This window comes from Strigops habroptila, chromosome 11 (genome assembly GCF_004027225.2).
Source record: "Strigops habroptila isolate Jane chromosome 11, bStrHab1.2.pri, whole genome shotgun sequence".
NCBI lineage: Eukaryota > Metazoa > Chordata > Aves > Psittaciformes > Psittacidae > Strigops > Strigops habroptila.
The window spans coordinates 5,797,404-5,822,720 of record NC_046360.1 but is presented as its reverse complement, the minus strand read 5'-3'; the positions used below and the strand labels follow the sequence as shown (position 1 = coordinate 5,822,720).

Genomic DNA, 25,317 nt, shown 5'->3' with positions numbered 1-25,317 from the left:
GAAGTTTAGATATCAAGTATTAAAATTTTGTTCTACAAGACTTGCACACCAGCAAACACAGGGATCACATATGCAGCCAGAAAACATAAGTTAAAAGCAGCTCTTTCAGAAGTACCACTGGTACAGAGTCATTGTATTAATTGCCTTTATACAACTGATCACTGTATTTAATCCACTAAATGTCTGGGAGGGTTTGGCATGTCATTAGTGAAGATAGAGTCAGGCAAATCTGGAAATAGCTGATGCCTAGGAAAAAAAGTCACAGCTTGCAAGAAATGCAAAACTCAGCATTTCTGCTTACTCTAACTTGAAGATGTTGCATCTAGTTCAGGTAAGTGTAGCTACCAGAAAAGTTGCCTTTCTGTAATACGTTGTATTTCTGCTTTACAAAATACTTATACATTGGTTAAGATCATTATTATATAAATAATCTTCTTCTAACACCAAACAAGAAAATCTTGTTAGTTCTTCTCAGACAGGATAAGGAGCTTTCATGGACTCTGTTCCCACTAATACAAGGGGCAGCAGGCTGGCAGTGCGAGGTCTAAACAGCATCAGAGAATCATGGCTTGGTCAGCCACCACATTTGATCTTAAGGCATAATGAGAGAACCAATTTGGGATGTTTCCTAGACTTTCAAAGAAGCAAGTCACCCAGTAGATCTTTCTTTTTATATTCAGGATTTGGCTGAGTTTTCTGGGGGCTTTTTACCATATGCTTTTTCAGAATATACATCTCTTCTGAGCATTTCAACAACATGTAAAATTCAAGCCATCAAGTACCTTTGGTGATCCCCAAACTCATGGATTATTTTTACTTCATTCACTGATGCAGCACAATTTTAAGTCAAGAGCCACAGTTCAAAATTTGGCTCTTTGGAGTCTGCCGTCCAGGAACACTCTTCAGTAACCACTTAGAATTTGCTGCTCTGCTAAATACTCTTGTCAGTACATTTATTTTCTGCTGGCCCATTGATAGTTGCAGGAAGCAAACTAATTTTTTTTTTCCCCTTAAGTGGAAGAAAACTTTTTTTCCTAAATAATGTTTATTAGTTCTAAGTTTGCTCAAGAGAAAGCCAAACAATGAGTTAAAACATGTAAATCTAGTTCTGGGATACACAAAATAGCCAAGTCAAAGGAAGTAAAAACCTAATCAACAGTCTGCAGACTATGCCAGAAGAATGGAAATATACAATAAAGCAATATACTACCTAGTGAACTTGTGCTTTTGTTCCTTTGGGTACAGACTTTACCACAAAAAAGAACTAAGTCCCTGCATTTCTTTTATAAGTTCTACTGCAAGTATATCTATCATTCCATCAGGTTTGATATTCACAGGGTATATTCGGGTTTGATGTTTGTGTGGTCAGCTGAGAAATGCATGATTTAAAGTGACATCACACACTCCAAGGTGGTTAGATACATGTGAGCTTATACATTTCTTAAAATAAATTATCGGGCTTAATAACACATTTATAAGGAGCTTGTTGCTTCCATGGCCATCCTTTCAAGAGATCATGTGGGACCTGTATACTGAATGGTTTGCACATAGCATCCCATTTCACCCCTCCCAACTGGTCATTCCCATGCTGCATTTAAATTTCTGCAGATTTTAATGCTAAAGAGAAATCAACAAAAGAAAATAAGGCAGAAAAATCCCTGTTAGACAAATTACATATGCCTAGTTGGGATTAAGGGCAGGAATTTCATTGCCAGAGACCTGTGCTTGGTGCTGCAGCCGTACGTGCTCACTCTGACCCAAAGCAGAAACATGCACATGCCAAGCATAGAGAAGCATCCTCAGAGATGTGTTTGGGTACACACCTTCACTGCTCCTGCCAGTCTGGCTACGAATGCAGTAATAAATGGGCCTTCAGCGTCTAGCTGAAGCTTACTTAGTAAAAGCTTTGACCCGAAAGATTAAAAGTTAACCTCACCTTACCACATGGCAAGCTCTGAAGTGAACGAGCTGACAGCACTCGGCCATTTGCAAGAGAACTCAGTCCTGCAGAGCAGGCTGAATTCATGCCTATTTGTCTCACACTGGGTAACTGTTCCCAAGAGCAAAGTAAGGCTTCTCTGAAACAGAAATGCTGTTTGTGCTCTATTTTCTCCCGCTATATTAAATTATTCCCTGGATGATTTTCTTCCTTTGCCCACACCTCTTTCACCCTCACTAACACTTTGTCTAACTCTTGGCAGATTTTCAGTGTAAATATTTCTGTTCCTTCATTCCTTGAAGGAATTTACACAGAGCCCAAACGCTTTGCAAAGGAGAAATGCACGAAGCTGTCACAGCTCCTTGGTGACAGTTTAGGACGACTCAACACTGCATTCACAGGACCAAGAAAGGGAACGCTTTGAGCTCCTCTCTAAGTGTGTTCTGCCATTCATCAAACTTCAGTTGAAGAGTTAGTTTTAAGTTTCAAAGCTTTTATATGCCAGCCTGAAACAATGGTCTGAAAAGCGTCTACTGGTAGTGTTCAACAGGTTTGCAGTAGTCCTGTTTTTGCAAATTTGAGTGGTCTTTGGAAGTACAATGGCTATTACAGGAATGCTCTGGGAGCCTCTGTGGCTGACTCTGAGAATGTCTTTCCTGGAGGAGATGCCCTCAGTTAGTACAAGGTGGCATCGTTTTATTAACTTCTGTGAACTCCTGCTGATGGACTCCGTATGAGAACCTGCTCCCAACTAAATGTTTAGCCAGTTTCTATAGCCATGTTTTCTCTGCAGCTTGAGCAGCAACAAATAAGACTGTTGGACTAGAAAATAGATCATCACAACATTGTTGTGATGGAAATCAATGGAAATCAGGCCTACAACACTGACATAAATCTGGGGGGAAAATTTTGCATGAATTACAACACAACCATTACATAGAAATTAAACTAAGAAATCAGAGATTAGAATAAAAATTCAATACTGTTCTAGCCTTTTAATTAGGTGGAATGCATAAATAATCGCATTACGTTGCAAGGCTGCCCTTCTTAACAAAGAAAAATGGATCCAGTTCTGAGAGCCTCAGTAATACTCCTAAAAAGAATTATCATTTGTCTGCCAGAGGAAAAATCAATAACATTTATTTTTAGGTTGACGCAGGAAAACCCCACCAAAAAAAAAAAAAAAAAAAAAAAAAAAGCAGCTTTCTCCCAAATCTGAGATTCCACAACTTGCTGAGGGTAGAATTGTCATCACCAATAACAAGCGGGAACCAGTAAGATTTCAGCAGTTTAAATGAATAATGACAAACACTTCACAGGAAAACCAAAGTCCCTGGTGTGTCTGGTGCTTTCTCCAGATTTATTCTGTTGCAAGATGGATTTGATATCAATTATCACAGCAGACAGAAACAAGGAATGAAAAACACAGGCAGCGGTGCTTCGGAAATTACCACTATTGCCATTATTTAAAACGTCTTTAGGCTAATAAAAAGTCTATTATGAAATTGTTGCCAAAGAGCAGCATAATTCACACACAGTTTAACATGGACCAATCTTAAGTGCCACAGGATACTTTTTCTCTCGTGACTTACTTCATTAAAAATCTCCTTAAGCATTCACAGTTCATGCATTCTCTATCTTACAGCCGCAGAGAGACTATGAAAGTGTCCACTGTGCATGGGTGCACTGCAAAAATACCAGATCTTAGAGGCTTTATGTACCAACCTCTAATGCGTGTCATGAAAACATTAAGAGTTGACCAGATTAGACCTGCCCTAATCAAAGCGGAGTGTTTATTTTAAACTAATATTGCCATCTATTTCTTTTTCTGAAATCAACCAGGAGTTACTTGACTAAAAATATCTGTGCCTGAGACATGACTTCCTACACTTATCTTCATAAGGATTTCCAAGCTTATCTTTATAAAAAGCATATTCTGTAGCCTCCTGCATTAGTTCTAAGCATAAAACATCTCCAGGCTCAACCCTTGAACAACAAATAAAAGCCAGACATCAAAGTCCAATAACCTGAGGAAAAGAATTCTCAAAAGAGAAAAAAAAAAAACAACTTAAAAATTCCTTGCATTCTCCTTTCCAATTTTTCTTTTTCCCTTATTTTTAATTTTCTAAGAGGAGGTTAATATTCTAAAACAGAACTTTAAATTTATCCAACTTTAATTTACTGCAAATTAGATTTCTTTCTCTTTCATTTTATTTGTTCATGGGATTTGTCTATGATTTTTACATCATCTATCTTTTCTTGTTTAGCACTATCTAATACCTTCAGCAAAGCACATGACAATGTGCTTGACTGAAATCACATGAGTAATCCCTGTTAAACATGTTGCTACATTCTTCACTCTCTTTCCTAAATTGTGATGCTCTGGTTGTCATACTTAAAGTGTTATCACTCTGCCTTCGTCTGGAGTGCACTTTCCCCTTCAAAACATATGTTAGTCATTAAACGATAGCATGATAGCTAGAACAGAACAAGATTACTGGAATACACTCCAAGTCGCTGCAGAGTTGGGAAGGACTCTACTGGGGGGGAGGGGGAAAGGGTATTTTTTTTTTTTTTAACAAAAAGCCAAACCAAACACAAACCAAACACCTAAAAAAAGGGGAAATCCCTCCTTAGCAGCTGCACATTTCCTCCTGGAAAAACAACACCGAGTTTCTATTACTAGCTGTTAATATCATTATCTACCAGCTCTGCTGCAAAGCAGAGGGAGTCGAGCTCAAATGCCTGGTGTAACAAGCAGTGGGGAGGGAAATGAGCAAACCCAGAAATTACCATCCACAGATTTCTCTGAAGTATGACTCCTCTGCCATTACCGAGCTAAAATTAGCACTCTCTTCTAAGCCAAAGTTTTTATTTATGTTGTGTGAACTGAATACAAGCATTATTTAAGACTGGTGCTGTTACTGTAACGCAGCCTATACTTAGCCATAGAGCTGCCTTGTAATAAGCACGGTCACAGCCACAACGCAGTATCAGGTGTCTGGGGGTCTGCTTTAGAAGAAATGCCACTGTGGCAAGGCGAAGGCAGCTCACACTCACCACTGCCGAGCAGGTGCCCTGTTTTGTCATTGCTGGTTAAATGCAACAGCTCAGGAGCATATTAGAAAGGGTAGAATTATTTCTGTACTAATGGTGCTCATCACTGGCAGAGCAGAGCAGTAATCTCTGCCTCTACTAGGCTGTGCAATTGGTACCTCCCCCTCGACCTTCCCCACTTTTCTGTTACCGTTGTGAGGACTCCACTCTGAATATTCTAGTTTTCCCATTCAGTGGTCCAAAGCAATATTCACAGCATTTTCCTGCACGAATTGTTACTACATAAATGTACAAAAAAAAAAAAACCAAACAAACAAAAAAACAAACAAGCAAAAAAAAAAAAAACCCAAAAAACCCCAACCAATTAGCATTAAGTGGATTTAAATTTTCAAATCCTCCTCTTCCTAACCGTAAATAAATTCATTTGGAAACAGTTCACTACTTGCTGTTCCACAGAACAGCAAATTCAAAGACAACTTTTGAATCCTCATTATCACAAACTAAGCTTTTTTAGTTCCCCAAAACCATACTGAACTCCCTTGCATTCATCATTCATGTCTGATGTGTTCAACATGCCAATAGGCAACTTTCAAAAGCTCCTAGTCAGATCCCTCTTAATCGACAGCCAACACAGAGGAGCTTCGTGTTCAAAAAGCTTTACAAGTACACTTGAATTTTCCTGTTACCATCCATATCCTTCTAGATCTTGTACTCTTTTGGACACCCTGTCTCCAAAAAACCCAGAACTGATTCACGAGATTAAAAAAAATAGCCTAGAGCCTTTCCACAACAGTGTTCTAAATCAGAGTATGTGCAGAAGGATGTATTCTTTCCAAAACATGCCCCATCTTCACAACAGTTAGCCTTTCATTAACTTATCATTTTTAGTACATTTTGGCATATGTTTCCAAGGCAGTAGAACATAAATCAGGAGCACAAAAATAGAACTAGTATATTTACCATTTTCTGAGTAAAGCATAATTTGTTTATATGCATTTAAATATTGGTCATTCATGCCACATAAATTGTTCCCGCAAGCTTAAGAGGTTTCACAGACATGGGCAGACATGCCAGAAATCTAGGAACCTGGAATACAAGCATGTGATAATGCCTTGGACTGGCAAGTGAGAAATGTGAACCCACAATCAAAAAGGCAAAGAGCATGAGCAAGTTCAAACCACACAGAATTAATAAAAAGTAGCTCAGTTCCCTCAACACTTAGCACTAACATTTTGAAGCCACCATCAGTACAAAAAAACCAGCAACTGTTACACCAAAGTACCTCAAGGAGAATGTACAACAGGTTATTCAGATCTCATATTACTGAAAACAATAAAAAATAAAGCAGTTTACGTAAATATAACTACAGATGGCACCTCAGCTGAAATAACTAGTGAGAAATTTCGTAGTAAACTTTCTACTTGTTAACTACTTAAATATAGTGCTGACAGAACTTTACATTTTCAGAAGATATTTGTACACAGGGCTGTATTCCTCATAAACATCATCCCATTTAACTGTGCAACAAGTGGTATCGTGGCACCTCTGCCTTTCTACACATAAGATATCAGAGACAGAAAAGTGGCTTAAGACCAATTCTCAGCACTTAGGAACATGGGTCTCATCTGATTTAATTCTTGCCATATGTGAGAATACAGTAAGAAAATAAGTAGTGTAGGAAAATCTAGATCTTAAAAGCTTGCCACTCTGTGTAAGACTTCCAGTATGAGCCCAGACAATGTGACTCAGCTGCAATGTGAAGGATTAAAATTACAAATCAAATGAAACGGACAAGAACATCTTTCTTAAACTTCCCTCCACCACAATAACTTGTCTGGAACCTAACCTTCCTTGTCTGGAAGACAAACCGCGTTGAACCTGCCTAGAGTTTAGACAGTGGGTCCAGAGGATCTGCAAAGCCCTTCCTTCTTTTGCTTTTAAATGGATTATTTAAGATGTTACTAATGAGAGACAGTAATGCTTTAGCATTAGATTTCTATTCACTAAAAATCACCGGCTGCCAGCACAACCAACAGACAAACTATCCAAAACCAATCTGCATTTTTAGTCTGTGGATTTGATTCTATTTTCTCTCTGAATTGTTAGGAATAATGAAGAATGGAGTTGTACCAGTTTGATCACCATTTGAGTGAGGACTGAAAGCTTGGCCCCATGGGAGTCAGCAGTCCTGCCATGGGCTGTAATTGAATTTGAATTCTACCCTTTATAGTTAATGTGTCTCTTCACAAAACAGTTTTGAAAACATGCTCTCTCCAACTGTCTGACTGTAGTGAATTTCAAGTTCTCAACCAGCAAAATCATATACATTTTTTAAAATAAGGTCAGAAATAATTTGGGCATTTTGGTTCTAAATCCAGCTCCTTGCTATTTCAAATGCTGCAGTTGATTTCTGCCACTTCAAAACAGCTTGACCTCATCAAGAGAGATTTTACAGGATGCATGCTCACGGTGGGGGATTAGGGACTGGTGGTGTGTTACTCATACGTTTCTGTTTATGATTTTAAACATCAAAGTTAATAACATCTTAATGTTGGCTGCTTCACCTCTGCAGTATCTTTTTTTCATAGCATTTAAATATGTATACATCTGTATTAACACTATGCAAAGAAATCTGTTTTATAGCAGAAACCCTGAGAGTTCATTAAATGTAGCACAACTAGCTGGAACTCTTGCCATGAGCCACTACTACATGCAAGGATGCTTTGAGGATGTAGTCACTGATGAGGACCTTAAACAAGAGGAACCAAACTGAATTTAAAAATTGTGTTCACAGCTGGGACAGAACTCTAAATCACTGGACCAGATTTGACCACATTAAATATAAACCCTGTAATTTTCCCTTCTCCTCCTGTGACAAATGTTCAATCGGGGCAGAGTGTGAAGCAGTATAAGATGCGGCAGTTCTGTAAAATAGGATGACTGTGGAATTCAGTTTGGGGTTTAAGTCAGCAAGATTTTTCAAACTTTATTGCTCGGTATTGACTGACCTCCAACTGCTGATGCACTGTCACTTGAAAGCAGAAATTTGTAAGAGAAAAAGCAGATGCTTTTTGCTGTAAATTGATAACACTCAGTTCCAGTCACCAGTGGTTATTTTCTTTAGGCAAGAGGTAATTTTATAGACACGCTAAGTGGAAGCTGGCATATAAAATTACCCACATACCCAAAGAATAAGCGTCAGCAACTAAACTTCAAATTGAAAGAAAACTTTACTTACATACTTCTAAAATCATTCAATAACTCCATGATACCCTCACTCCTGTTGCAATATCCACCTCAAAGGCAAAGGACTCACTTACAAAGAAATATCGAGGACTTGTTTCATGACAAATGAGTGATACACAGGGAAGTATTGTGCCTCCATAGGCTTAAGTTTGTTCTGACATGGAAATGAAATATTCTATGAATTACAGCGTATTGCAATGCAATCCTGGTTCTTACAGCAAGCAATCTTTAATGTGCTTAATGAAAATCTGTAATTTTTGTTACTGTGCTTTTCTAGGCTTTTAGAATGGTCTCTTATGAGAAAATAAGTCCTGCAATGTTTCTGTTAATAACATTAACAATACAGAACTATTGCTGGTTTTTTAGAAATGCTGTATATCATTGTAAGATCTGCTTGTATTTTAAGGTTGCCCAGGAACAAAGAAATTAGCTGCAACTCTGTTCATTTCTCATTTGAACTCAATGGATTTTCTGTATTCCTTATAGCAAGGATTTAACTTGTATAACAAAGTACTGAACTTTGCTTTGATTTTTGAATTATGAAGATTTGGGGTTTTTTCTTTTTGTTTAATTGTGGTAAACTCTAAGAGTCACAGTTTTAATAGTGTTTTATTTCTCTGGCAAAGTCCATCCAGTGAAAAATTATACCTTTGTTCTGCAGATGAGGGCAAAAGTCATTCATTTTCCTCAATCAATATATAAATTAGTCAACACTTAACTTGCCATTAAAATAAATTGACTGCACATTGATTTGTCTCTCATGGTAGCACTAATATTTGTGTACAAACAAGAATTGGTCATTCTCCCATTTTATTTTCCTATCAGTAATGATACTAAACAAAGCTTGGGATATGGCATACTGCTGGCCAGGCAAAAGACAAGAAAGAACAATGATGTTCAGGTACCTTTTAGAGGCAGAAGCTCCATTACCTTATCAAAAGCTCAATGAAAATGTTCCTTTACCGTGTCTCTATCTCCTGGAGCTGCAAGAGGACTACCAGCACTTTTTCACTATGGGAGCACAGTTGAGAGAAGACAAGGTCTGTCTTTTCCCTGCACTTTACCATCTCCAAAGTAGTACCCCAAGAGAGCACTTCCCAGACACACAGGCTGCACTTACAATAATGAAATGCTGACGCTCTTATATGACTCCTGGTTCTGGAGATTTAAGAAAGTCACGTAACAGAATATGAGATGGGATTAACGGGAAAAGCTGATAAAGCTTCATTGACAAAGCACTCTAGTGAGCAGGTCACTGTGGGGTTCTGCTGGGAAGCATTCATTGCAGAAAGTAAAAGAGCAAAAGCAGAGAAATGATCAAGAGATTAGTTGGTCAAAAAAATGAGGAGAGCAGCAGCTGTTTGAATGATTCAGTGTAATAATATGGGAGGAAAGATAACACTTAATGGTCAGGCAGACAACTCCCCAAGTGCTACGTTTGTTAAAATGAACCACATGGAGCAAACGAATGAGACGGAACAATGCTAAGTAGTAACTTAGGAAAGCACTTTTTTTTTCCCCAGAATCAAACAAGTCTTTCAGGTGGCACTTGCCTTAACTATATTTGGGGGAAACCAGCTACATTAGGAATTTCCAATCTGCATCTACTCTTCACGCGAGGCCCTCTCACAGTATGTAACAATCAGCAGTTACACCATTTCTCCCTCTGTTGCCTCTTCAGACACTTGCCAGAGTATGTTGTGTTTGCATTTCAGCCTTGACATTCATCTTCTCTAAATTTCTACCCTGTGATGGAATTTCTTGGATCGTACAAGTGAAATGTTAGTTCTTCTGTGGCTGCTCCTGCTATGAAAAACATCTTGCTAGAAACAGAAATTTTTTTGAGGATAATCATTTTACAAAATGTACTGTTGCTTCATTACAAAACATCTGGAAAGGTTGAGATTAAGCTTTCTTCAGCTGCAAGCTATCATCAGTCTTCACATCATCCCACACACACTGAAGGTGTTGGATGAACTACTGTCTTTGGCAACAAAGAAATCAGTTAAGTTGCTGAAGAGCAGAGCATCATAATTTTAAAAATCAGACAAAAAATGACCATCTTTCACTGAAATGTTCCTGAGTAACAACTGACTATTGTATCTCAGTGTATCAACTTTTGTCTATTAGAAGGCTTAGTTCAGACAAACTTTTGCTGATTAAGATAAATGTTTATATTAGAATGAACACTACAATTCAAAAAAATGCATCTTCAACATAACTTGACATCTCTACAGTTTTGAGGAATTCGCATTTTCAGCCATAATACACATTGGCTAAAGACAAACAACAGTTACCACTGTTGATCCTCTTACTATTTCACTTGTTCTCACTCTGATCCTCCTTGATGGGCTGGAAGTGTTCCAGTCTATAGAACAGAGACTTCCACATACTACAATGTGACCCAATCAGCTAGTATATCAAGGGAGCTGGTAAGTTTAGAGGAAAATGTGTGTTCACACAGAATATGCTGTAGTTACATGCAATAGTGGCTGTCAATGAACATAACTTTCTTGCATCACAGCCTTTGTCTGATGGCTTTTCAGGTAAGTTATAGAAAGAAAACAGTATCTATACACACAGAGCAAGCTTGCCATTCTTTCCACAGGTGTACGTTGACTGGCAAGACTGTATTGTGACTACCACTGAACCAACAGTATTAAATATTCAATCATATTTTAAATCCCATTATTAATAAAACAGCTTAACAGAGTGACAAGAGATCTGAGCCTACAGTGTCACAAAGTACTACAGGTTTGCTCTCATCTTTATCTTGTACCCCAAGCAATGAGAAGGAAGGGACAGTCACTAAGAAGATCTATGAATGTAAATGAAGTCTCCAGCAAAAAGGCCTTCAATGATACCCTAATATCACACGGAAAGCTATCTTGTATTGACAGAGAAAGAAAATGATAATTGCTTTTCATCCCCAGCTATGTCACTGTATTACAACAGTGGACACTGTGAATAGAGAGAGCGGATAAACGTTCCTCAGAATGGCAGAAAGAATGAAACAATCACTTTATGTTCTTATGCAAAGACATTATTTTAAATCCTTGATGTAGTTTTCTTGCTTAACAATCCATCTAAAGCTGTTAATATTTTCACAAGATGAAAGAAGAAAAGAGTAACAGAAAGACCGGTTTCAGGTATTGTGCCGAGTAAACTGTTGTTAGAATAGTGACAATTAAAATAGCACTATAAGAAGCAAAATGTATATGTCTGTCCTACCCACAGCAAGTCTTTACTTCATAAGAAGAATTAAATAAGTAATATTTTTATCCTGTGAAAAAAATGGGATGTCTTTTTCATCCTGATTCACAAGAATTTCTCTTTTAAGTCAGAAAGCCATTTTCCACTAATAGAAGCTTGACTAGAAGATTTTCCGCGTGTTCTGTCGGTAGAAAGAATTAGTCTCACGAGAATTCAGCTTCAAGCCTGAACATCAAAGCCTAATGGCTGTAATTACTAATGTCCTCTTTTTACATCCCCTCCACTGGAGAAGAGTCTCTGGTCTCCCTAGTCTATGTACCCATGAAAGCAACAGTGTATGTATTAACTATGAGGAGACTTCCCAGCTCCAGTTTAACCTCCAGCCTGTCCCACAGGCTGGGCACCCTTCTCTTCTGTGTACTCTGCCACTGCCCCATGGTGATTCCTGGAAAAGGAAGCATTATCATGCCATTTATAAATACTCCCTGCAGTCTTACCTAATTGATTAGGTATTAATATCAGGTTGTATTGCCTCATGTTTCAAACAGAAAGAGGAATTTAATCACTTCAAGCTCCCAAAAGCTATGTGAAAAATGCAGACCACTTCAGAGAACCCCAGAGAATCTTTGCTTAAGGGGATATTTAACTAACAGTCAGGCTGCGGAATGATAAATGCTCTGTGAAGTTTTGATTTCAGAGGTGATACTCGGTTCACAGACATTATCTTTGTAACCATTTCCTAAAATAGACATGTTTTATTTTACTCCCTTTTGTTTTCTGTCACTTAATGACTGGCATTTTTTCTATGCACACTAGAAGAAAAAGTATTAAGCTGGGCCAAGCATTACTACAATCACTACAAGAGGCCACATTATTCTCCTTTCACTCCTCGCATTTTCATACTTGTGAAATCCAGCAGATGCCATCGGAGTAGCTATAACTTTATCAGAGCAACTGAAAAAAGTCAGATGCAAATTTAAAATTTAATAGAGAAAAAGCTATTTGTTAGGACTTGTTATTTTTTACTTTTTCTTGCTACGCTTTCCTCTGAGAGCATTATATGGAACAAACTGTAAGAATGAGATCAGTATCCACTTCAAATATTTCTCTCATTAGTACAAGCAAACAAGCAGTATTTTAATGGATGAAACAGGTTTCTAAGCAAGATTTTATGCTCTTGCTTTAATCATTACACTCCATCATAAACTTACATAAATAGCTTGACTGTTACTCTTCATTTTAGAGTACATGCTTTAACACAGCGATCTTAAAGCCTGAATTTCTTTTACATTTTAAATTCTACTTTAATTTCATGAGCAATCATACTCAACTGAATGAATCCACTTCAGAAAGTGAAATAATATGTAGCATGATAGAAAGGACCTATGTTTTCTCCTCCAAGTAACAGGATGTTGCCAGTCAGTAAGATATAAAAGCCAGTAACAGATTACTGCTGGGGGGAGTAAGCAGGTGAAGAGTTCCCTGCCTTTCAGAGGTGGGGTACCTTCTGTGCTTTATCCACCTCCTTTCAGGGTTGTATGCCTAAGAGCAAAATCTAGCACAGTTGTTATCCCCGTACAGTTTATTGAACAGAGATTAAGATCATGCTCACAACATATTGCCCCTTATAATTAAAACTCTCAGAACTTCAAACACAAATGTATTTATGGACTAATTTCGGACAGCACTAAGCTACTTTTTCAGTGCTGTTAACGCAATGGGATAAGTTTCCCCATTTCCCACAATGATTTTAAAACATAAAATACAATTTAAAAACCACACAGACACGCAAAAAACCACCACTGACCAAAGCCAAGTCACACCTGAGCAGCCGTTAACATGATTATAAGAACTGAATATTCCTCAAAATGGAAGCAGCTATAGAAATAGTACAGTAGACAATGGATGGTCGCCCATGAACACATTGACAAATAGCAGTAAGAGCTCTGTAGGAGAAAACAGTCACTCCTCTAACGCACTATATAAAGCACATACTGCTGTAGGTAGAGTCTGAAACTCCCAGTCAACCTGTATCTGTTATAAACAACATACATTAGACATGTTCATACCACATTCTCATGAATTCTACTGACTAAAACAGAGTACGAGGCAGCTGATAAATGTAAGATTTCTGCCTGTATACCAAGATCCCAGTGATCTTCACAGTGAAAGCCAACAGGCATAAAGAAAACAAACAAACACACCCCAAAAAACCAACACGGGTTTGTTTAACAGCCTGCTAGTAAGTAATTGTACTAAAGCATGAGGAGGTACGTGAATAAATAAAGCAAAGTACATTTTATAAATGATCTACACAAAAATAATCTTTCCTTCCAAGTGCCCGCCTCTAAGAGGCCACTGGGGACAATCAGGAGAGTCTTTAGTTTATAAAATTGTCGGCAAAACACCACATTTCTACGCCTTTGGGTTTTTTCATGTATTTGCTTTCTGTAGCCTACTCCATCTTTATCAGAAGCCTAACAGGAAGAAGATAAACTGGCTTAAGAACAGCCACTGAGAGCAAAATGCAATAAAATATTCGGAAGAACAAGAGATGTTTTCTATGAAACATTTTAGAATTGAAATCTTTCTTTTCCATTTCCCTTCAATGCTGTAAGTAGGTCATAGACGCTGCATGCCTCATGCCAGCACCTGAGAGTTTGCACACAACTATTCACCACTCCACTGGCAAGACCAAGAGGTGCCTTCTTCTCCAAGAGCAAATCAAAATCAGCCGGTTTTCCAGTTTCTTACTGGAATATGCTGATTTGGTGAAATTGAAACGTCTTATCAAAATTGATCAGTTTGATTATAACTTGTCTCCAGGTTTTTTCAGATTCTTGTATTTTTTGTCTCTTGTTTCTCAGATTCAGAATGCTCTGCTCTCTAGAAAGGGTTCACACTAGAATAGGAATTTGAACCTGCTCCACTGCTACCCCAGGAGATCCTCTGCCCATCAAACTTGTGTCTACCCTTGGAGGAGATCCTTTTCTGGGTTTATTCATGAGAATATTCAGTTATCTCTGGATTAAGACCAAAAGCAAAAGCTATAAATGAATTCTTGTTTTTGACAGATCTAATGAGAAAGTAGTAATTTATACCATCCTACTATAGCCTGCACAAACACATCCACAGAACAATACACATAGAAAGGCCAAAAGCTATACCTATCACTTCACCTTTGTCAACATGTGCACTAATCAGCCTCGTGCAGTGATGGAAACTGAAGTCATTGAAGTGTAATGGTTGGAAAAACATAATATTGTAGTCACAAATGTCATCTGAATTGCTACTAAAAATGTGGTACCATTTCACTTACCCATTTGTGGGTGAGCTGGATGGTAATAAGAGGAGATCCTGACAGACTGTGGGACAGCCTGGGTAGAGGTTCCACTTTGACAGAGATAAGGTAACTTGCTGCTGAGATCATATAACCTTTGTAGGCAACAGCTTCAGCAATCCTTGGGAAGAAACAAATATATTAAGGAAGTAGAAAAAACACATTTTCCTAGTTCAACCACACCACCACTAGCACAGGACCTCCTTTTTCCTTTCAAGTCAATGAATTTCCAGCAAGATCTGGCCCCAAAAGATATTACAGGACTGGAAACAACAGCTACAAAGTATAGGCAACATGTTTAGACATTAGAGCACTTGAAGCTGTAAGTATTCCTTCATTCTACTCCTCTTTTGCAAAGGTTTGTAAGCTTTGCTGAAAGTGCTTTAGATAATTAGAAAGAATCCTAAGTAAGGGATCTAAGAAAAACCTAAGCAAAGCAACCAAAGTGAGGAGAAAACCTGAAGGGGCTTCAGGCTGTCTAATTAAACATACATATTAGCAAGACAGATAAACTCATATATAACACATATAAACACATACATAGGAACATATTTAGAAATATTTTACAGCTTTACTTTGATAAATCGATTATGTCCAGTGCAGTTCTTAGGGAGTAAGTCAGGTCACAACACAAACAGCTAAACCTGATTAATCCAGGTAATGCTTTTTTACTAGGCTAAAGTAATTTTGCAGTACATAAGGACCCTTTTATTTCTGCTTGAAGCTAAAACTTACAACTTTGGCATTTTTGCACATTTAGGAGTAACTAAGATCCATTTGGCTGTAGGGTAAAATTTTTTACGCTATTAGTAACAAACTGCAGAAGTAAAATGGTCACTGTCATCTACCTCTTGAGTATGTGAATGAATGGTATTTACCAGGAGAAACACGAGCCATGGCAAATTACCCATCAGCGTGGGTTTCCAAACATAGCACACCACTGGGAAGAGTCGGTTTGCAAAGCACATTAAAAACCACCTTATTTACATCTGCCACCACTTTGCAATGGTTTCTTTTCTTCCAGAAAAATTAAAAAAAAGGTGGTCATGTCAGACATTAAAATAACTTCATTCAGTTCCTCAGCAAGGTCAAAACAGAACTCGTTCAGCACAACCCCAAGCACCAGTTCTTAGTTCTGACCATGAAAACACATCAGTATCAAAAAATCTGCTCCCAGTAACCAGCATGTGCACTGAATTTGTTCATCTGAGGGCAGAATTTGCTAGTGCAAATTTAAACTGAAAAGTTTATACAGAAGGACTCAATGTTAAGCCCACTATCCAACACTGAGATTTCTCCTACACAGATTAACAGGATGAACATTTTTTCCCACACACATTACCTGCTGTTTTAACTGTAGAGAACTAGATGACTTTTGAAGCATGAAAGAACTTTAGCAGAAGCAACAGACAGTGTTTCGTGCTTGCATACACAAGCCTTTCATCACCTTGGCCTTGGATGTTAGATTGCAGTGAGGCTGTCATCCAATTACCTTCAATGGGATTACTACAGATTTACACAAACTGTATGTGAGCAGCAGCTGAACTGGGCTCAAAACCTTTTATTGTGATTCTTCTTTTTAAGGAATCAAAACTGACTTCTCTCAGAAACTGCTCTTTATGCAGTCTGGAAACAGAAGTCATCTGTCTGTACAGCACAAAAGTTCCAAGAGTTTTGGCTTTAGCTTTCTACCACAAAAGAAATAAAAATTGCCCTTAAGAAAATGGACATGCTTCAAATTACAGGTGTTCAAGAAGCCCAGCACTAGAAGGAACATAAAAGAACATCTTTAAAACAAAGTACTCTGGGAAAATGTTGTTATTCTACTGAAATGTAAGCAAAAAAGTTGTAATAGCACAGCACACAAAAAGAATACCCAGCAGAAGAAACACATACTTATTTTTAAAACATCTTTTGAATACCTGGGGTTTGATTCCATTGCTAAGCTAGCATTCCCTGTTTTACTAGATTTTTAGATGCTATTTTGGACATAACTGCATACAGAATTTTAAAGACATGATGCTGTAGTGCACAACATACTGCAAACAGATCAAGAAGTTAGGATTATTCACATACTTATATTAGCAGATGCTTCTTCTCCAGTGTCTTTAACACTGTGGCAGGGCCAGATCCTTCCTTCTTGAAAATGAGTGCTAAAAACCACATATAACTCACTGGAACAGGAATGGGTGTCCAGGTTATCCTACCCCACAAAATTCAAAGACATGACATAACTGGTTTATTTTGCTATATCAGAGCTCCAGGAGCTGTAGACTCTATGACATTAGAATATAGCACTTTGATATGCAGCATCTGTAATCATATTGTGTTTGCTAATCTTTGACCTAAGTCAAGACCATATTAATTCTTTCTCTTTAAGAGAAAGAACCTTGAGAAGAAGCTTTAAGCTGAGATTACAGCTTATTATCTTAATAAATTGCACTGATCCTCCTGTTTGAAAAACATAAGCTGTCATAAATTGTTGCTTCTATCTCTTCATGCCAGTAAGAAATATTACACACTAATGACATGGTTCCTTTACAGCCACCTGCTAAGTGCCCTTTTCTTAAGAGAGCAGGGTAAACAACAGCACAGCTTGCTACTCGATTTAAAAAGGCCATGTGATAATTTCAGTGTGATCACGTGTGGTCATTAGACAGCATTCTTTACCCTGAAGTTCACAAATGAGTTTACGTGATCATGACCTTCCATGTAAGTATATGTAAAGAAAGGAAGGCGATCCCTGACAGCTAACATGCTGCATCTTCCCTTCTACTGTCACAAATAACACAGAAAAAGTCAGAGACTGGAAAAGACTGAGAAAGCGTAAATTAATCTACATACCCCAGTGAAGATCAAAGAAAAATATGAAGTCATACTAACTTAAAAGGAAAGTGTAATGATTTACATGAATGGCCTTGCAAAATTCCCTGGGGTACCACATTGCTGAGAGGTATACAGCTTTGCATTTACTTTATCTTATCTGCTAATGATTTCATTGATGCAGTATATAAAACAAAAGGTCTTTAAAGCATTGCCTGGTCTCCTGTTATAAAATTACCTTGCAGGTTTCTAGGATTAGTATTCAGATTTTATCTAAAGAGGGATGTTATGTTTTCTTGCTAGTTTCATGTAAGTGCAAGCTTTATCTTTACATGCATCAGGAGAAAAGATGTAATTTCCTTTTATGAGACAGATTAAAATTATGAAATTCTAATAGCAGATCTAATGAATGGAAGGAGAAGACAGAGGAAGACAAACATGTCGCTACGCAAATCTACTTTATTACAACATAAAACAAAACACCTAGTGTAAGCTTTAATCTCTCTCTAGTTAATGACTACATGTTCTCAGTATTGCAGAATCAGGATTATGGCTCGTAATGTATTTATAGTTGATAATGATATGCCTGTTATAAAGGTCTATCAGTAAGGTAATAAACAAGCTGTTACAGCATGAGAGGTCTGAGGTACTTACTTGGTATCCATAGGGTTGATGTTATGAAAGAAATAATGCATATGATGGTAAAGCAGGCCAACAAGGGTAATCCAAGCTGTGAAAAAGGGAACAGGGGTTATTCCTCAGAGCAACGGTTTAAGCAAGAGACACTTCTCTCCTGGACCTGAAACTCCGTGTTAAGAGCCTTGACTCCTGTGGATTTTCATGTCTTTGCTTTAGCAGATTTCTGATTATTCTTTCAAATGAAAAAGTATTAATATCTTGCAGTACAGCACAGAACACATATCAAAAGCAAAACAGAAGGATGCCTGTCCTGTGCAACTGTACTTCAAAAATAAGTTGTTAATCAGCTGTCAATTATAAATTCCCACATAGCAGTAGAAAGGGTCACATCACATACCAGAGTATGTCTCAGTGATAGCCACAGCAACTTCAAAGCTGCTCTGCAACCACCTACATTAACTGGCAGTTTATGGAACTCAAATATGGGTGACCAGTTTCCACTTTGGTTATCTGTTTGCTGCCTGCATTCCAAATATTTATGGGTTCTCCAGCATCTGAATGAAGAGGCAGACACCTATTTTCTAAGTGTCAGCCACACAGATGTCATTTACTATCCCTTTCGTTGGGTTCCAAGTATTTATAGTGTCAACTGTTTAAAGTGGAATAATAAATTTTTAGGTTAGCTCAGACAGTGCAGAAGTGTGGCCTGAGGGCTGAAAGTACTCACAAGTGAGCTTTAGCTGGGAGAAAGAGTTAAAATTTAATGGGCTAGCTCATTTCAGGATACCAAGCATGATTATGTTCTGAAGGAAACTTTAAGTGGGAAAGGAAAAAAAAGTCCTCTCACATGCTATTTTTGACATTACAAGTTGGTTTGCAATTATAGTTATTCCAGCCTCAAAGCACTTGCAGTGAAGTCTTCAGCCAGAGCCCCCTGCCAGCGCAAAGAAACAAGGCTGTCACTACAAATCAGGTAGACAGTTCAGTAATTATTTGAGTATTTCTCACTGCAGGTTATCTGCAGCTGACTTTGCACTTTATGAATAGGAACCAACTTTCCTTCAACAGAGGAAACTGCAGAAAGGTCTCTGGAGTCTAAATTCCATGGGTTGGAATTCAGGGCATATAAATCAGATTTTCAAAGATTTGAGGATGCAAGTAGATGTTTTTTGTTAACAGGTTCCTTCAATTCCTGATTAAAACACAGATAATTAACTTCATAGTCAGTTTAGGGTCTTGACTAAAGCTTCAGATTTTTGCCATACCTTGCTTTTGAGATTATTAAATTTTAGCTGAGGTATGGATTTGAGTTCTGCTTTTTGCCTTGACTGTACTTTACATCTTAATTCTATTTCTGTAGCTGCTGTTGCTTAAACCTGTCATTTTATAGTTTAATCTCATACAACATTTTAAGAGTGATTTTGCATGAAGGGATAAGAAATACCTGAGCTGACATCTTGGAACTTCTGAAAAATAACCAGTTCAGATAATGAAAAAAGTGGGTTTCTGAAATTATGGCTTCTCTGCTGTAAAAAGATGTCAAAATTAAACAGTTTCAGTATCTGTGGCCCAGCTGTATTATTCAAGATTAATTCAAGTAGTATGAAAATTCTACCACGTGAATCATTCACTCGCATGACAGGACAACTGCTGCTTGTTCAGAGCCAGGATGATCAACAGCAATCAGATTAGTTACTTGGAAAAAATAAAAGCAAACCAAAACCTGCTTTCAAGCAAAATCGGTTTTGGATACCCTGTTTATATGACTCTGCTCCTCCCTCTAAATCCTTCCCTTACCTTTGTCATAAAAAGCTTCACTGGGAATGGAAATATAACACTGTCCTCGAGATGGAAATCGATAGTGGGACAAATTCAGCATTTGAGGATTCATCTTGATCAAGGTGTAATCTGTGTGATAGCCCAAATGAAAATATGATTAAATACATGGTCTCTAAAACCTACTTGACTATTCAACTAGACTTCCCTAATAGCTATTACTTCCCTAATAGCTGAATTTAAAACCCCAGATATTTTCAGAAAATAGAGTAAATTCCCCAGGTGTAAAATTGCCTTTTATGTCCAGCTTCTTTATGACAGAGAAGGTGATATGCACACTGTTAATATACCATGGATCACTCCATCCGTGCTCAAATACTGAGCTTACCAGGGCAAGCAAAGCAGACTGATAACACACTCTTCCACTGACATTTGAAGGTATTATTTCAGACCTCCACTGCTCCATCTGAGAATGCCAGTATCCAAGACAGTACATACCATACATTAATGGTACCGGTGAGTGCTCAGGTTCTTTGCCTCCTCCCACAAGTCCCAATAAGGCAGAGCACAATGCCAGGACAGATAAATTACCTTTGCTACCTGTAGCATCCAAAGACACAGATGAAACTAGGGTGCTAGGATGCTAAACAGCAATAAAATAAAATTATCCTAAAAGGTCAAAGCTATTCCTACTATTTTCAATCTCTTGCAGAAACCTTGCAAAATTAAGGTTTTGTAGCATTCAGGTAGCTGCAGCTTCAGAGTGCTGCTTAGGAGGTCTAAGCCCTTTAACTGCCTATTAGTATAGTATTACTAGATTGATTTAATGGAATTCATATTATAAACACCTCCCCAGTAACCTCAAGGAAGTTCAAGAGCAGTCAAAGCAGATTACCTCTAGATTAACTGCACAGTCATCTTTCTACAACTGAAACACTACTCTGTATTCAAAATAGGAAATCATCTGTTTCGATTTCCTCCTTAATGTTGGCTAAGGATGGACTACAAAATACAGAAGCATTTAGGACATCCACGCAGTCCAGAGAGAACATTCCTGCTAATCCTACCTGCCACAGATGATGTGCCCTCAAAAGTTGAAGGTAAGGAGTTTTCATCCAGATTGCATGTCATATGAGCCATCACACTGTCAATAGTTTGAATTAGACTTCCAAATACATAAGAGGTCTGTAGGAAAAAGAAATAGAAGGCTTTACAACAGAAGAAGATGCAGTTCATAGCACAAAATGTGAAGGTGCCATGCTGAATTCCAATGTGACTCATCATTCAACCAGCCAAAGTCAAATGTGACTTTCTTCACAACCTTTTCCACATACAGTGGATAAAATGTTTCATAAATTGTCCCTGGTATAAAGCCACATCCCAAGAATTTTAGGCTAAAAAGCTAAACCAATTAACTATCTTTTATTCTTAAAAGCATTTTAGGCTTCAGTGAGACCTTGATTTATTTTAGCCTCTCCTTTTCAGTTTAAAAGCTCTCTGTTCTGAAGTCTGTGCTCCCTTAAGAGTCAAACAAAAATCTCAGGAAATTCCTGGGATCCTACTGCAACTATTTCTCTGCACTTTAAAAGGCAGACTAGAAAAGAAAGAACACTGATACAAGCTAGTTTTCCCTTTATTAGTTTTAATCCCTCTCAAAGCTTCAATTCACTAAACAGGTAAGCGCTACCACACATTTCATATGCATTGAAAAACATCAATCCACAAAACAAATATAAACTTTTAAATACCAAGATTCAGTGCTAAAAAAAGAGCGATTAAACACTTTAGCAACAATACTTGTTCTTTTTTTTATATATATATATAAAATTGCTTTATTCATCCTGAAATATGTGGAAACAGCAGCAGATAAAGTTCCCGTATTTTAACCCTCAAAAACACGTTATAAAAGAAAATGACGTAGTTGTTTTGTCTGTGGTTCTTTACTGCAAATATGAAAGTAACATACGAAAAATTAAGTAAGTCACACTGCCAAAAAAGTCCTAACGAGATTAATAATACAGGCAACCAGTTTCATTACTATCCATGCGAAATTATGCAGCTGAACTAACCTACAAATCTAAGCCTATTTGTCTTACCTCTGATACATCAATCCAGCTGGGCAACAACATAAAGTCTTCAATAGCTTTTAAAAATGCCTAAAAGATAAATAAAACTATATTAATTTGATTATTTATTAATCCACTACAACTCCTGGTAAGGATCCAAGGCAGGTCTCTGCTAGGATTTTCTTAGGTTTAAGATTACAAACCCATTTTCGTTCAAGCCACAGATTCATCTCTACTTGCCAGCACTCTTGTGCTCTGTACACTGACATTTTAAAGTAATTATTTATTAAAATAACACCACTATGAAACTCCAAAATTGCAATCACTAAACTAAACACTGGAACCAAGACTAAAGTGAACTTATTCTCCCATTTTATCTACATTCATATGACATTAATACCTCTTTTAGCCTTAGAGGACTAGATATTTCAACAGCATTAGGTAAATACCTGGGTCACATCACTTGTACAATTTATTATCTGCTTAACTTTTGCACTTTAATGTTGGTTTTGCCCTCCAGATCTGTCATAGTGGGCACTGTTCAAGTGCTCAGCGCGATACAGTCCCTGTCCTATGGAGTGTCGCTGCTGAGGACAAATAGAAGGAGAAAAGGGAGCACAAAAAATTTAAAAGAAACACCCCCCCCCACATCTCCTGCTTAAACTTCTCTGTTAAAATGTCTTAAAAGTATCAATTAAATATATAAAAGTTCCATTAAGAAACGTGGAAGAAAGCTGCAAGACTTTTCTGAGCATGATTTTATAAACTGTAATATATAGGGCAGTACTGGAGCTTTACTATGTGAGCTTACTTTTGGGTAGCACAAACCATACAGCCCGTCTGAAACATTCAGTGTGGAATTCTACCTAGCATGCACAGAAGATACCCTAAATGGAGAAACCAGCCCAGACTGCCCAGAGCATTCAGTGAGTATCTCTTTTCAGGTCACAGCATCCTGAGTTACTCCAAAAAAGATGTGTTAGATACTAGAAAGGGAGTTTCAGAAAGCAGGAGCATGGAAGCTACTGAGCAAAGCAGCATTATAACAGAAAACCACAAGACATTTGTCAGAAGCAGTGCGTTATGAATGTGTGTCAGTAATCAGAAAGTTTATTGCATATTACTTAAATCTTCCTGTGCTGTGAGGCATATGACAATCAGAACAGATAACTTTACTGAAAACAGCATGTGTGCTCAGTGTCTTTCTTTCAGGGAATTAGCTGCAGACAATGCAAAGCCTAACCATCAGTCAGACAAACGACAGAGTCTGTATGCATGATCAGAACTCTCTTGTCTTTACTTCCCAAAATAGCTTTGCTAAAGATAATCATGTTCCACATTTCTGTCTGCAAATCACTTTCATGGCACACAAAGCAGCATCAGATAGCTTGAATGCGCAACAAAATGGCAACTGAAATGATGTGGGAAACAGGTATGATATGTGACAGGATGATGTTCCATTTTCAATTTAGAGCCCCCACAAAATTTTCAGCAAAACAAAGGAAACAATGTATTAGAGCTTTTTAGAAGGGTTTTTGCGACATATCAAACTGATCCATGAAATCCAAGCTTTACAGTTTGCAAATGCTAAGCTTTTAACAGGAACTATCCATTGCTGTCCATGTAGTTTTCAAAAGCATTTATTTATATTGTTTGCCTGAGTAAATAATCCCTGTCACCCTGGTGTTACCCACAGGCTTAAAGGAACAATCACCAGTGAGGCGAGAGCTGATTATTGTAATAATAGCTTTCTAGCCTGCTGAAATCAGGGAATTTGATGTCCACCATCTTACAGAAGGCTAACTTTACCTTAGCAGAAAACTGACCTCTTGTCCTCAGCTCAGACTGCCAAAAACACCTTCCCCACATACACGCTTTGCGGATTAGTTTAAACAAAAACAAATTAACTCAGTTAAGCTTTGGACCTGATCTTCTCAGGAACCAGTTTCAGGGGAGATTTGAAATATGTCTGCACAGGATTCCTGGCTGTGATTGGAACCCAGTGCAAGATAAAGCTATTAACTCACAAAAGCTAGGGAGGGACACCACCAGCACAGACAGGCCCTCTCCTCTCCCATAGCTTTTCACCTCCAGAGCTGGCAGCGCAGGGTGTGTGCCTCTGACCCTGCGAGCCCAGAAAGAAGAGCGTATGACTTGGCGAGAAAGAAGCCAGAGGAGAGGCTTCTTGCTCTCTGCTTACTACAGGAGCCATAAATGCTAACAGAAGGTTGGGCAGGCAGCAGTAATTGGTAACTTTTTAACCCTCTAGTGCAGGTGTGAATCAAAAAGATAAGAAGTTAAAAGATTATACTTGGGCAGGTAACCAGGGCCAGATTGAAACAACCACAACTAGAGTACTCCCTACACCTAATTTATTTAACTTGCTATCAGCATATGTATGCCTCCTTTTTGCTTCTGTCATTACTCTGATTACAGCGACTTGTAGCAAGAGGCCCAAATGCACTAAATAATACCCCCAAGAACTAATGAGATCTTTGAACTATTTTCTCTGTTTGAAGTTCACCTTCTGCTACTCCTTAAAATAGCTACTGCTTTTTTCATATGTATTTTCTGCAATCACCAAAAACTTTCAAAGCTGCAGGTGAAATTCCAGCTTCTGGAGAAACTTCAGGGTTATCTGTTTCCACTCAGAGATGTGAAAAACGCTTACCTCTGTTAAGCTTAGAGCAGTACTTTCTGACAAGGATTTGTTGGGCAAGCTGAAGGACAGGTTGTCCAGGTAGGCCAGCATGGTGTCAGGGGAGCGGAAGTTCCCTCTCTCCTCAGTCAGATTAGTTATGATGGGATGATAGGCATTTGTAGAGAGCTACAGGAGAGATCAGAAATTACCCCATATGGCAGTGGTTAATTGTTTTAGCCCAAAAGGGAGTCTGAAGCATAACAGACTGCTGTGGAGGAGGATGACACAGGAGGCTACATAAACCAAGCAACAAGGAATGCACACAGATAAACAGGCAGATAGACAGGATAAACAGAATATACAGGCAAAGTTTAAATTTTCTATTAGCAATTCAAGTCCTATCTGCCATGGTTTCCTGAAAGCTTCTGAGAACAAGAAGAAAACTAACAGAACTTTGACACTGCAGATAGCAATAAATACACTGCAACAGCTAATTGCACGTAGGCTGATTGCAGCTAATTGCATGTATTCTGCATAGGAAAAATTAATTTTATCAGTTTTCATTACACACTTACTA

The 25,317-nt window shown here is 38.0% G+C and overlaps 1 protein-coding gene across 1 annotated transcript in view; it reads right to left on the bottom strand.

The window, feature by feature from the left end:
* Positions 1-25,317, bottom strand: part of ADGRD1 (adhesion G protein-coupled receptor D1) — a 144,702-nt gene that overhangs the window by 101,831 nt on the left and 17,554 nt on the right. Inside the window, exons 9-14 of the mRNA XM_030501989.1 lie at positions 24,771-24,926; positions 22,130-22,189; positions 21,101-21,218; positions 20,055-20,165; positions 18,273-18,348; positions 14,775-14,916 (exon numbers count right to left, since the gene is read on the bottom strand). Of these exons, the coding sequence (XP_030357849.1) occupies positions 14,775-14,916; positions 18,273-18,348; positions 20,055-20,165; positions 21,101-21,218; positions 22,130-22,189; positions 24,771-24,926 (663 nt within the window). The remainder of the gene's footprint in view (positions 1-14,774; positions 14,917-18,272; positions 18,349-20,054; positions 20,166-21,100; positions 21,219-22,129; positions 22,190-24,770; positions 24,927-25,317) is intronic.